The sequence below is a fragment of the Manacus candei genome, unplaced genomic scaffold, assembly GCF_025592945.1.
Source record: "Manacus candei isolate 608988 ecotype Guabito, Panama unplaced genomic scaffold, ASM2559294v1 h1tg000065l, whole genome shotgun sequence".
Classification (NCBI taxonomy): Eukaryota; Metazoa; Chordata; class Aves; order Passeriformes; family Pipridae; genus Manacus; species Manacus candei.
Genome location: NW_026138113.1, coordinates 9,732,475 through 9,745,740, shown reverse-complemented (window position 1 = coordinate 9,745,740; position 13,266 = coordinate 9,732,475). Strand labels below are relative to the sequence as shown.

Here is a 13,266-nt window from a genome sequence, read left to right as displayed (position 1 = left end):
TATAGAGTGGAGATGAGCATAGAGGAAAGAGCCAGGTAAATGACTATTTTCAGCTGCACACATTCTGCATGTGCCCAATTTACAAAATGGGCATGAGCCCCAACTTTGAATCCCAGCATCCGTGGGAGCTTTTATCCGTGTCTTCAAATTGCAGCTACACTTCCTGGGTCAGTCCCATGCTCTGTAAGTCTTTGAAAATTTCTTTATGGGGATGTAGCAAGTTAATCTGTCTGCATGAGGGCAGATGGAGAAGTTTGTGTGGAAGGCAAGTGCCTGGTGTGCTCTGCTTGAGACCTGCAGCTTTCATCCCCTGTGGATGTACACACTGTTCAATAAATATTGTAACATCCAACATCCTACGCCAGATTCCGATTTCTCTGTTCAGTCAAGATTAATTCCATTGACTTCTCTGAATTTACTCTGGTTTCAGTAGGATAAATCTAAGCATGCAGCATATGGTGCTGGTGGAAAACTGCTTAAAACAAGTTTTAAAACAAGACCATTGTCTTGAATGGGCAGTTATTGGATGGGATCCTTGACAGTGGCTAACACCAGAGCTTCAAAGGAAAGTGAGAGAACACCTGTTTGGAAAGCAGTAAAGGAAGAATTACCCACTGAGTACTTAAGCCAAACCTTAAAACAAAAGGGGTTTTATCTCTTCAATATTTCTAAAGTAACTTTAAACACAATCCTAACTAAAAGCTTATGACAAACTACTGTTTTTCAAGAAAGTCCACTAAGGTCATTAAAAGGAAAAAAAAAAAAAAAAAGAAGTATCCTTGAAAGGTCCTACATGATCTCATTTCTACTTCAGCTGTTTCAAATTTATCTTCGTTGTTATAGTGTCTCCATTTTTTCACTGTTCACATGCTAAATGTACAACCTTCAGGGACACTGTCCAGCTAATCTCTCCTCACTACAGGAGAACCCTTTTATCCATTGTATTGCATCAACATCTGTATCTTATAAGCACATCTTAGTTCTCTTTAGCCTACTTTCTCTTTAGGGGAAATCAGTACAAATTTATCATCTAGTAGCTAATAATAAATGTAATCCTTTATAACTGCAACTTGGCTTTCTCCCAGTGGCAGCTACATCATCAGTAAAACCATTCCACCTGGCCTCCTTTCTCCTGTTTTACTCTATTGATAAAGAGGAAGTGATATCCTGGATTTAATTAGACATATTCCTGCCTTGAAGCTCCGTTCACCTTCTCTTCCCATGGATGTCTGCCTCTTTACAAAGCATCCTTTCCATCTGTTACTTATTGATGTCAAAATAAACTCTTCTTTTTTTTCCACAAAGATCTCACAATTTCTTGATTCAGCAAGACTGAGGTCAGCTTCAGTGAGGATACTGATCCTGTCTCATCCTGGAAAACTTTACAGTGCTTTCTCAAATCATATTTGACTTCTCAAATCAGTCAATTCTTCATCTGTTTATTGATAGCATGGAAAACCAAACTATAAAACTCCTGTGTTTCTAAGTCAGTTCATCAATCCCTGGCCATGCAGCGTTTTTCACGCCCACATAATAGTTCAGTTTCTTTTGCTCTTTCAGAATCTCTCCCAGGATTTGAGTGAGTTGTGGAGGGTGAATATTTCACCAAATGGATCTCACAAGTGAGTTCTGAGTTCTGTAGTGACAGAGCCCTGTGAGGGCAATGCCCCTTGGCCTCTGCCAGCCTCTTCTCCAAAGGATTTTGGTGCCCACTGGCAGCTCTTGTTTGCAAAGCTGGATAAATGAGTGATAAATATACTGATTGTTTCTCCCCAACTTAAATATTTTTCAGTTAACAGAAAAACACTGGCAAGGTCTTTAAATTGGAAGTGCTGACCTTGGATTACCTAAACCCAAACGACAGATAAATGAGTTGAATATATTCAACTACAATAAAAAAAAAATTCCAGCTTATTTCTATTTAAGATGAGATAAATATTCTACAGAAACTGTATTTTAAAAGGCTGGTATCAATTTCTCATCCTAGATTAGCATCTAACTATCATATTTCTGACCAGTGATTGTTATTTCATGTAATCTAAATTGGGCTATTTCAGGAACTGCCTTCTGAATCCATGAATATTTTTCATTTCAGCTGTTACTGGTTTATAAATACCCACAATCACCAAAACACTACTAATATTAACTTCAGAGGGGCACTGACACACCAGTTCTGAAGGACACCATTTTACTGGTTTCCCCTTGCTTCCACATGTGAAATGAATTCCTGAACAATCCAGAAAGGATCCTGATGAATCCTAAAATCTCATCATGCATTTACCCCTCCTGTAGTTGTGCTCAGAAAATACCAGTCATACATATTTAATTCCACATTCACTTCACAATGTTTTTCTCCTCCTCTTCTGAAAAATATTTAGCCACTATAATTTGTACTTCTTCTCCCACAACCCAGTTAAATTACAGATTTTGTCTGTCCTTTGTCTTTTCTGGCATGACCCATTTCCATAATTACATACACTTAATATACATAAATATATATAAATATATGTATGTGCTGGGGAGGGGGTTTTGTGAAATTCTAGGGTAAGTAAGAAAAGCACTTTTTATGTCTTTTTCTTGTCTCTTACCCATTTTTGAATAGTGTTGAGGACTTCAAAGTCTGATTAATGATACGTGCTCAGCTGAACTACTGAAAAGCCTGACAGAAAAGTAGATGCTCAGGAACATACTGTACAAGAAAACAGAAATACAAACCATTTCACAGAACTGCAAGGCTGAACTTGTGGTATGCCAGACAATAGGGAACTTAAAGATATTTTTCTTTCTTGTTTGCATCTCCTCCTTCTCTCTTAACACACGCTTCAGATGTCTCTTTCAAGAAAATATTTTGGAGAACGACTGCATTTCAAAGGAAGTGATTGCCTTCAGCACAGACTTGCCAGACCTGCCTGGTCCCATCCTCTGCTGGGAATGCTGCTCCAAGGACATGCATAACCTGAGCTTTCTGGATACACACAGATTGGTTTGCATGCAGAAATGGAGCAGAAAACCTGAGCCATTTGAGTCACCACACCAATGTGGAATGAAATTATAACCACAGAATGAAGTGGGCACAAGCTGTGCTAATCTGTCTTTCAGTCATAGTGGAATGGCAATAAATACAGCTACAAAACCTTATACTTTCTGCCCACCTGAATAATAAAAGTTCCTGTATTTATACATGCAATTTATTTACTCAATACCTGCAGTGTGCATTTTTACAAGGGCTCACACTGAAGTATTCTGGGGGAAAAAGAAAATATCAACAAACCTAATCTAGAAAAGAAGTATTAAATATCATTTGAATACAACCTAATTACAAAATGAAGAAAAAGAATCTAAAGATTACAGGAAGAAGTTGAGGTCCAAACCCTGGAAAACCTTATCTTATCAAAACCTTAATTGAATAAAAAAATTGCTGGCATGACTTTTCCCGTATGCTTCTTTGAAAATTACAGATGAGATAAAAATGAAAACAAAGCTACACTGTATTATGCTTAAACACTCCTTTTTTCAGCCTTCTATCAGTTTCTGGTATTTATAGTGGAAGTAGGATTTGTTTCATTATTACTGCTCCAAGCAGATCTTCAGCAATACGTGTGCTTTCTCATCAAAGTATATTTTCTTCAGTTTTCATTGGCATTTTTGAGTCTTAGAGTTACTGGTGAATCATAATTAATGCAGATCTCTGAATACAAAATTTGGCATTTTATTTCACAATTCAGCTTGTTGAATGTTGCTTTAATTATTAAAAGGGAAAAAATCCTTAACTGCAGTTCATAGATATCCATAATTGGGGAATACATAACAGTAACATTTTCAGTCAGAATCCCTAGCTACCAATGCCAGTGGTGTAGGTATTTCAATAAAAATACAAGGGAAGCTTAAATAAGCTCTGAAAGGAGAAACAGCCTCCAGTTAAATGTTACATCTTAATAAAACAGTTTAGCATAATTTGATAGGATGAAAATAGAAGTGTTATTTGGCATTAAAATTTTTTTCTTTAATCTTTATTCTGCAAAGTATGTGCAGAATATGCAGCCAAGTCGTCTTGCAGGAGATTTATTATTCATACTTTAACTCCATAATAACACAGCCCAAATCTACTTTGTGTTATGACAAATAAGATTCCTGAGAGCTCAGCTTAACATTTCACAGTATTTGTAAGTGTGGTTGTTTCTCTGGTGTAAGGCTGTTTTAGAGCTGATTTGCAGTCAGGGGAGCATGTCTGTAACTTTCAGACTAAACTCTTCCTTGGACTAAAGGAAGATCCCTGCTAACACACATACCCAAAATGAATTTCTTCAATGGAGAAAAATGTTTTAAAAAGGCATTGAGAGTTATGATGGCAATTTGTGAAAATACACACCCTTTGCCCATGTCAAACTGTCCATTCTAAAACATGTGTTCACCCTGAAGTGCTTTAACATGTGGTCATGGTCCATGGCCCTCAGTGGCTCTTAAAGCCACGGTTAAGTACATTACTCAGTCAGTATGAATAACAGTAAAGCTCTTCAGCATTCCAAATAAACACTTTACTGGATACTTGTGAAAGTTTATGCAATCCTTGAAGAATATATTTCATGTCACAGTCTGTGCTTGTTCTCTCTCTTGGTTCAGCAGAACCAAGCTGGGTAAGGAGGTGGGATGGAGAGATCTGGGCTCCCTGCTGAGGCTGCAGGGAGTGGATTTCAGTGACAGGGATAGGGGATGGGGGGAAGGACTGCAGATGCTGCCTCAGACAGGGGGTACAGCACTCGCTCCCCTGCTCTCCAGGTGCACTACACCAGCCTGAGTATTGCTGGAAGGGGTGGGAAGGAACTGAATCCCTTCTGGAGAGGACTCCTTCCTTCTCACAGGGAAGGAAGGATTCATAAAACAGACATAACAGCTGAGTTACAAAGCCAAAGACCTGTCAGAGCTTTCCAACAAAGCAGGCAAACTAACAGAGCTAACAGGGAGCAAAGACTTCAATGATTCAGCCAGAAATGGACCCTCAGATGTTCTGCTGCATTTTAAAAGAAAATCCAGTTAAGTAAACCAATGCAGGAAGAGATTATCCTTAGAACAGCAGCAGTAGTGGCCAATTTTGAAATTGTAAAACTGGAACGAACAATGTAAGTACCAAATTTCCTTTCTACTAACTATAGTTTCAACACAGGACATCTGGCAGACAAAGCAGGTGATACGAATTTGATTGTGAGAGAAACATATATAATAAAACAACTGAATCAAGGGAAATTCTACAGGAAACTATGTGTGGTACTTTGACTGTGTTCCAAGGTGGATGTGAAAACTGCTCCATGCACCTGCAGTTTCAGAAGCGTTATTTGAACCTGTTACCATTGAGTTGTTGACATAATGTTACATTTAATTTTTACATTATTAGGTTTTATTGTATACCATGCATTTATAATCTCTATCACCATCATGCAGCAACTGAGAAATGATGCTGTACGGTGTGTTTTATGCCCTTTCCTTTTCCCTGAGTTTGTGACAGTTTACTAAACTCCAGACGTTGATAAAGCAGTGAAAGGCCTTTCAATCCAGTGGGACCACACAATTAAGTCTGAATGCTATCGTGACTCAACACTATTCTTTAATCTTGCTGAGAGCTCCAGTGCAGAGCTCCAGCTGTCGTTATTAATTCTGTAATGGACATCAGGGGAAGAATAAACAGAAGAAATCTTACTTCAAAGACCAGCGTCTCATTAGTCGGTCCTGCAGCATAGAGACTCTCTGGATGGTTAAAAGAGCGTTGATAATCAAAAACTGTCCCAGCAAAAGGGAACTTTCCTGGCCAGTCAATTGTCCAGTCCCCTGTCAGATAGTACTTTTTGCCCAGGTTTCTGACTGCAAGGTAGCTGGTGGAGATCTGCAGCTCCTGGAGCTGGATACTGCGCGCTCCGGCCGGGACCGTCACCACCGTGTAGTAGTCTGGAAGGAAAGAAGTAAGCAACGTGTTTGCAGCTGTCATACAGACAGAGGTGGCTTATCATCTGTGAGCCAATCTGAAATTATTGCAGTTTAATTAAGACAGCTGTTCTGGTCCACCAAGTTTTCACAAGGAAAAACCAGTTCTGATTTTAACCCCGCTATGTTATGTAGCCTGCAGAGTAACTCTGAGATATTTCAATCCCTGAAATTTTTCTTTGTGATTAAAGACAAGAAAAATCAAGTTCACCTTAGAAAAATGCAGAACACACTGAAGGTGGCTCCACTGTAACTGTTTTACCAAGTTTTCCTGGTAGTTCCCTACAGCAGTTGAAAGGTACTGCTACCATCACAGACAAGATGCACTGGGATGTACAGAGCCTTCACAGAGCCCTGGATACCACAGGATCTCCCTGCTGCCAGCCAGTGCTCTATTACTATATCCTGACCAATTTCCTGGCCTATGTTACTGCAGTATTGACATGTCTTATGATCAGAAGTAAATGGACCCTCGAAATACCCCCTTGGGTACAGAAATCTTATCTTCATTTTATGCCTGAGAAACTGCAGCACAGTGAGATTACTTCCCAAGAAGCCTGTGACAGTTCCACTAAAGAAAAGTCCACCTCCCAGTGACTGGATCTTCCACTGAATCAGCTGGACAGCTTCCAGGCAACTTAATTTGAAAATAGACACGGAAATACTGTCATGTTTGGCATTATGCTCTGTATTGCTTTTTATATGTTCTACACTCCCACTGCAGTCAGAGCTGCTGACAGCTATTTTTTTACTTGTCTGAATACTAAAACCTCTTTTAAGAGGAAATTCACACGTACAGGGAAAATGTGGCTTAAGAAACAAGAGGAATGTTCAACTGACCAAGACTTACGCTCATAGCTTTTGTGTTACCAAGAAACAGGAGAAATGTGAACTCTCCTCTCACTCTCCCTGTGATTTTCAGCTCACATCTGGACCCTCAGCCACTGCCCAAATGAGCAAGGAGTCAAATATATTACATGGGGATAGAGCAGAGCAATGAGTTGATGATGATGTGGAACAGTTTTCCTTACCATTAGCTTTGTGCTGGATCAAGTATTGGCCTTTAAAGAACTTGCACGTTGAATTATCTCCTTTACAAACTCCACAAGCATCCAACACAGCTTTGGAACCAAGTCCATGATCACACCCTACTTGCTGCAACCAAAAGGCACAAGTGAAGGACTCAGACACAAGGGAATTTGAAGAAACAGCTGCATTTTCCATAAAGGAGTCAACTGCCCACTTAAAAAAAAAAATAGACAATAGGATTGTAAGAAACTTAATTTTATCTTACTTCACATATTCCATCAATACAAACATCAAAATTATTTGGAGAACACAGAGTTCCATCCTTCACTTTGCTGGACATTGCGAAGAAAAAGTCAAAGTCTTCAGCTGTGCAGTACAATTTACATCTGTCTTCCTCTGGGGAAAAACAAACAAACAAAAAAGGACAAGGAAGCATCAGCAGACCTGCAGCACAGTTTTAAAGGAAAAAAAAAAAATCACCTTGTTATTATTTCATGTGAATCCTCAAGGACAAGCTACAAGGATTAATTGTGCGTGGAGACATCTTAGGACACCAAGATGGGCAGAAATAGAATTAAACAGAGTAGCTTATAATATGCTATATTATATTAAAAGCACACGTGGGTTTGCTTGTCTGCACACAGAACCAAGAATTCAAACCCAGCTTGAAAACATGCACATTGCCTCAGCTCTGCTGCTGTGCCCTGATTTCAGTTCCACAGGTTCAAACTACATTTTTATTAGGAGAAATGGGAGACTGTAATAATTTTATTTGAAGTTCAGTTAAAATTTGGAAAACTTATAACACGGTAAAATGATCAGCTGAAAATTTTCAGCTGAAAGCTAGGACCGAGGCCAGATTTCCCCCTACTAAAAGCATTTTTTTCCTCCAACAAATCCCAGCCATTGTCAAATTTCTTCTTACACATGGATGGTGTGTTATGCTTATAAAGGGCTGGTTAATTCTGCACAGACAAAACCAGTCATGCAATTGTAAATATTATCACAATTTTAATACAAACAGTAAGTGCAACAAATAAAACGCACAACTAAGTTTCGAAGAACATGAAATTGGATTCAAAATAGTATCTTTTTATTCCTGAGTCAGCAGCTGGATTTCCAATAGCCCTTTCTAGAGAGGAAAAGCACCTGTAACACTTTTGAAAACGAGCTCATGTTTTCGGGTCTATAAATGTAGATCTTGGGGGAGATTTTTAAAGCAGCTGAGAGAGCAAGGACAGGCATTTTCAAGTCCAGAGTCACTTGGGGGACACCTCACTTTGGAAAATTACATGTATTGTCCCCAGTTTTAAGCTCCTTTTACTAAATGCAGCCCCTACCTTTAAAACCAATGTAGGCCACCTATATTTCTATTAAACAAGATGCATTATTCTGCCTATTATACAACATCCAATGTTTCCTCTGTTCACATTGGCTGTTAGGACACAGGTTTCTAAATACCCACAAAACTGTCTGCAAAGACTTTTGAAAACAATACAATCAGGCTATGAATGAAAGTTCCATGTACTTGTATGTGTATATATATTTAATTATATACTTATTATCATCAAAAGCAAATTTGTACAGGTGCTAAACAAAGCAGCTGCAATGTGATATAATCCACACGCTTTTATTCAAGTATTTGCAGCTACAAATTGGGCTTTCAACCTGGAGAAAATGTTTGTTTTCTCTGATAAAAGTGAATACTGACTCAAAATACCCACAAAATTAAGATGCATAAAGTAAAAATAAACTTGCTTGCACAAAGAAGAATAAATAGTTATTGAGATCTGAACTTGATAAAGATCTCTTAGCAAAAGATGACTTTAAAAAAATGTATGCCAGTACATTGTTTGTTTTTCCACTTGCCATGGGACTATACCAGCAGAAAAGTCAAAAGGTTGACTTGCTGTTACGTTTTGAAATCTGAGAACATTCCAAAGGAAGGAAGATGCTGAAAAACCCATGGAAATTGTTTTGGTTGGGTTTCAGACTAACCAATATAACATAAAATGAAAGAGGGGGGCAGCAACAGCCAGGGAGTCACGCTGAGGACAAGGATTAGGATTCCCAACCCAAATCAGTTCTGCATGTCCACACAGGATCACACAGGAGGCTGGGTTCAGCTCTGCTAGAAAGCAAACACATCTCAAACAAAACCAACTGGCTGTGCGTGTTTGCTTACACGGGGTGATATTTGCCCAAAGAACACGGGTGAATTAGGGCTCCCTGTGCCTGGGTGTCCCTCAGAGAGGGGCACAGTTACCTTCCACTTTGGTGTACGGCTTCCACTTGTAGTACCAGCCCCGGAAGGGTTTGCTGTTGTACTCTGCACACTGCTGGGCACGGAAGTCCAGGCTGTTTGCTGGGCAGGGCTGGTGGTTACACAGCTGATAAACACGACTGGAGCCTTGGCAGAATTTGCCACCATACTGTGGCCTGAAAAAAATTAAAAAAAAAAAAAAAAGAGAAAAAAAATGATTTTTTGCAAAATGTCCTTTTTGTGTGATTGGCATGTTACACGTGTATGAGAATACAAAGAACAGCACTGGATGGACTGTCCTGGGAGATCAGTGTTTCTTACATGGGCCATTAATTTTCACGGTTCCTAAAACCAAGCAAAGCAGTTGCCATGAATTATCTTCTTGGATCACTGCAAACTCAGCAAAGATGCAACCATTGAGGTGAGTCATGTTTTCAGTAATTTAAATTTATAGGGCTATTTGGTATTGGCCTGGTTCAATCTTGTTATAGAGCTATTTTGTACTCTGCTGTAACCCAGGAACATGTGCAAAGAATTACCTATTGCAATTAGAGTTAATAAAGGATAACAAAACACTGGTCAAACATAAAGAGAATGAATGATTACATTTGCTTGTTCATTTCTTTTGTAAACCGTTTTGAAAAAATGTTCTTTTAAACACAGGAAACAAAGACTGTGCATGGCCATGCTGCTTCAGGAAAATGCTGGAATTCAGGGATAATTTTAAACATGTCACATCCACTTCAGCAAACCTTACCTGGGCATTTCCCTTCATTTTTGACAGAATGGAAAGAGTGTATTCTATTACTTTGCTAGTATCTTACATTATTTGAATACTAATTTTTTAACTCTTTGGTCTGGGCACAGGCACTGTAAAACAATGCAAAATGCAAGAGCTGCACTTTTCAACTTAGGAATTCACTGATGTCACTTGTGCAGTTTCACAATGCTCAGATACACATCTGCAAGTCCTGAGCCAAATCTTCAAAACATCAAGTTCTAGGAACTGCTCGTTGTATTATATGACTCTTGCATCAAGTGAAAAGAAATGTACCAAAGCTGCACTAGCACTCATTTATATAATGATTTTTTAAAAATTAGGGAACATACACACTTGGAAGACAAGCTATAAACTTCCATGGACAGCTTGCCTATATTACAAACAAGGAAAAAAACCCTAGAATAATATAAAAGATATTGAAAAACAGTAATATATTAACTAACAATATAAATTTAAAATAATAATAGTATAAAAGACATTTGCAATGTATTGTTTGTTTAAATCCCTAAACACTATGTTATAACTATTCCCCACACTCAAGTATCCCATGCAACCCTCTTGACACGATCATGCCTTGAGTAACATGGAGACAGTTCAGTGGAACATGGAGGAGAAAATCCAGATGCTTCTGTTTGCTTTATTATAAATTTTAACCCTCCTATGTCTAACCCTCTAACCAAGCTGGGACTTGCTTTTTTACGTTTTGAATCGGCTGTGAATACCCAGTATCTGCCTTTTCCAGAATTCTGGGGGAAAAAAAACAGTATTTCAGAGGAAGAGATGGAAACCCACCTGCTGCTGTATTTAAAACTGGGTTAAAGCAAAATGTGCTGTGGAAAAAAAACCACACAACTTCCCGTGATTTTTCTTGAGGCCACCTGCTAGCTACTGACACTGGGTATAATGGTGAAAGTCTTAAAATAAAGTCAAACTTTCTGTCCTAGTTGGTGGCAATTCTATGAAGGGTTGGGAGGATATGAAACATCAGTGAAGTCAGGGAGTATCTATGTTGACTTTGTGCAATTGGTGAGAGCTTTGAGTTAAGGCAGCCAAACCCTTGGGTCCTGACTCAATTCTCCACAGACTTTCTTTACAGCTTCAGCACATGTATGATTTTTGACCTCCTTCAGCTCCAGAGAACAAATCTGCTCTAGTGTAAGGAAAAGAAGCAAACTCCTTCCAACTAAATGCCACCAAACAAGCAATATAATAGAATTATTTATGGCTTGATCATGATTTCTAGCTGCACTCAGGCATTTGAGGATGGGATAAAATTCCCTCAAACTAAGGAAGCTCTGAAAGAGGCATTCTGTTTCCCAGCTCTGTTACAGCATTTTAACATTACAGTACACTCCCATTACTGAAACTGTTGGCTAGAGAATGATGGAAACTTCCCCACCTTCATTTTTACAAACAAGATGTCAGTAAGAGTTAAGTAATTCACAGGAAACTAGAAGGAGATCTACAAACCCAAATTTCTGAGACAAGATTATTATCTACACTGACAAAATCACAATTCTGGGGGGATGTTTCTACCACCAGTAGATTTTGAGTTGACTGCCTCCAGAAACTGTTCATGGAGCCACCCTTACAATGGAATGCCTTGCACACGGAGGGTATGCCAATATTTTTACAGTGGTACTGTGCTCCTAATCCAGACACAGCCTAAAGCTTTCATCCCTCTGTGGACTCCCCAGTGCTGGCATACACAGGTTGACATGCATGAGGCCTTGCTGAGGATAACTGGAAAAGGGAGAAGTTTAGTGAGAAAGGCCAGCAGAAAAAAACCCAATCTCCAAAGATGGATTTGGAAAAGGACTACAAATGCAAAGATGTAAATACTCCACCTCATATAAGATTCAACTATTAAAATGTTACAAGAGCAGCTTAAATTAATCCTGCAGTGTCCTTCTGAGGGCAGACTTTATGTGATGTGCTATTCACTGAACACAACATAGAGAGTGAGAAATCCTGGAATTAATCTGATCAAGGGAAGTATTTTATGCAATACCAAAGGAATTGAGACATCGAAATTCTGGACTCCCATTTTTTTCATGTTTTGTAATCATTTAAATTCAAGTAAGAACAATTCTGCTCATATTGTGGCTGTATTAGGATAGTATCATGAAGCTACTTTATTCTGTATTAATCTGAAAGGTCCACAAGGTCTTTCACGGTCATCATTTTTCAGAAGCATTTTAAATGGCATCATTACTTTGCATCAGTTTACATCTGCATTGTCTGTAATCACTGTTACAGATATTGTACCCTAAAGATTAAAATGTGTTTGAGCAATTTTGATTGCATATATGCCCATAACTCCATTCTGCTCTTGCTGAACAATGCACTATTGTGAAGTGGTAGGATGCAGTCCCACAGATATGATTTAGGTATTAATTTAAATCTCTCGGGCACTCTTCAGGTTCTTTCCCAGCTAAACTATTAAATTATGCAATCAATTTCTATCTTGGAAAAGCACCTCAATTGTAAAGTGTTGTGGTGTATGAAAACCAGATCCACGAAATTACACTGTGACAATTTACAGAAACATAATGATTTTAGCAAATCTGCCCAGCTCTGTGCACTACAGGTGACCCCCATGGGTGTTTGTTGGTGTGAATGTGTGCACAACTCTGGTGGCAATTCCAAAGCCATACCCAAAACTGTTGTGGGTGTTGCAACAAGGGCTGTCTGCAAATTGGCCAGAGAAAGGGAATTGAACTGGTTGGATATTATTTGCAAGAGGAGAATTTCACAAACACACACAGGTAACAAGACTTTCCTACACAACAGCCTGTGTAGTTCACCTGTCTTTAACTTTCTGGTAAGATGGGTGACCCTTAAAATCACCAGAAACTGAGCAATTTCCCTTGATGTTCATAAGAATTCGATTACTTAGACTTCATTCTAAGGTCCACTCAGTTCTTCCTAGATCCACACCCTTTGTTCTTGTCTCTTACAGAAATTTCATTATTTGTCATTTACAAAATTTTGCTGTCCAAAATCGTCTATGAAACTTTTGAACAAAATAAACATTAGCTCCTACACAAATCTGGATTAGAAAAAGTGAAATAAATATATCACATATAAAATAATATACATATATGTACCGAAACACATAAACATCTGAAATATGTTTCAGAAGCTCAAAAAGAAAGGAATCATTATTCTGTGTTTCTGTGTTGCTACAGAGGTGAACAATGAACAGGAACTAGGCTGT

At 38.6% G+C, this 13,266-nt stretch overlaps 1 protein-coding gene across 1 annotated transcript in view; it reads right to left on the bottom strand.

Annotated features, from left to right (window-relative positions):
• The window catches only part of ADAMTS18 (ADAM metallopeptidase with thrombospondin type 1 motif 18), a 79,355-nt gene that overhangs the window by 21,690 nt on the left and 44,399 nt on the right, over positions 1–13,266 (bottom strand). The window contains exons 13-16 of the mRNA XM_051805972.1: positions 9,269–9,441; positions 7,268–7,398; positions 7,005–7,128; positions 5,693–5,937 (exon numbers count right to left, since the gene is read on the bottom strand). Coding sequence (XP_051661932.1) covers positions 5,693–5,937; positions 7,005–7,128; positions 7,268–7,398; positions 9,269–9,441 — 673 coding nt within the window. The remainder of the gene's footprint in view (positions 1–5,692; positions 5,938–7,004; positions 7,129–7,267; positions 7,399–9,268; positions 9,442–13,266) is intronic.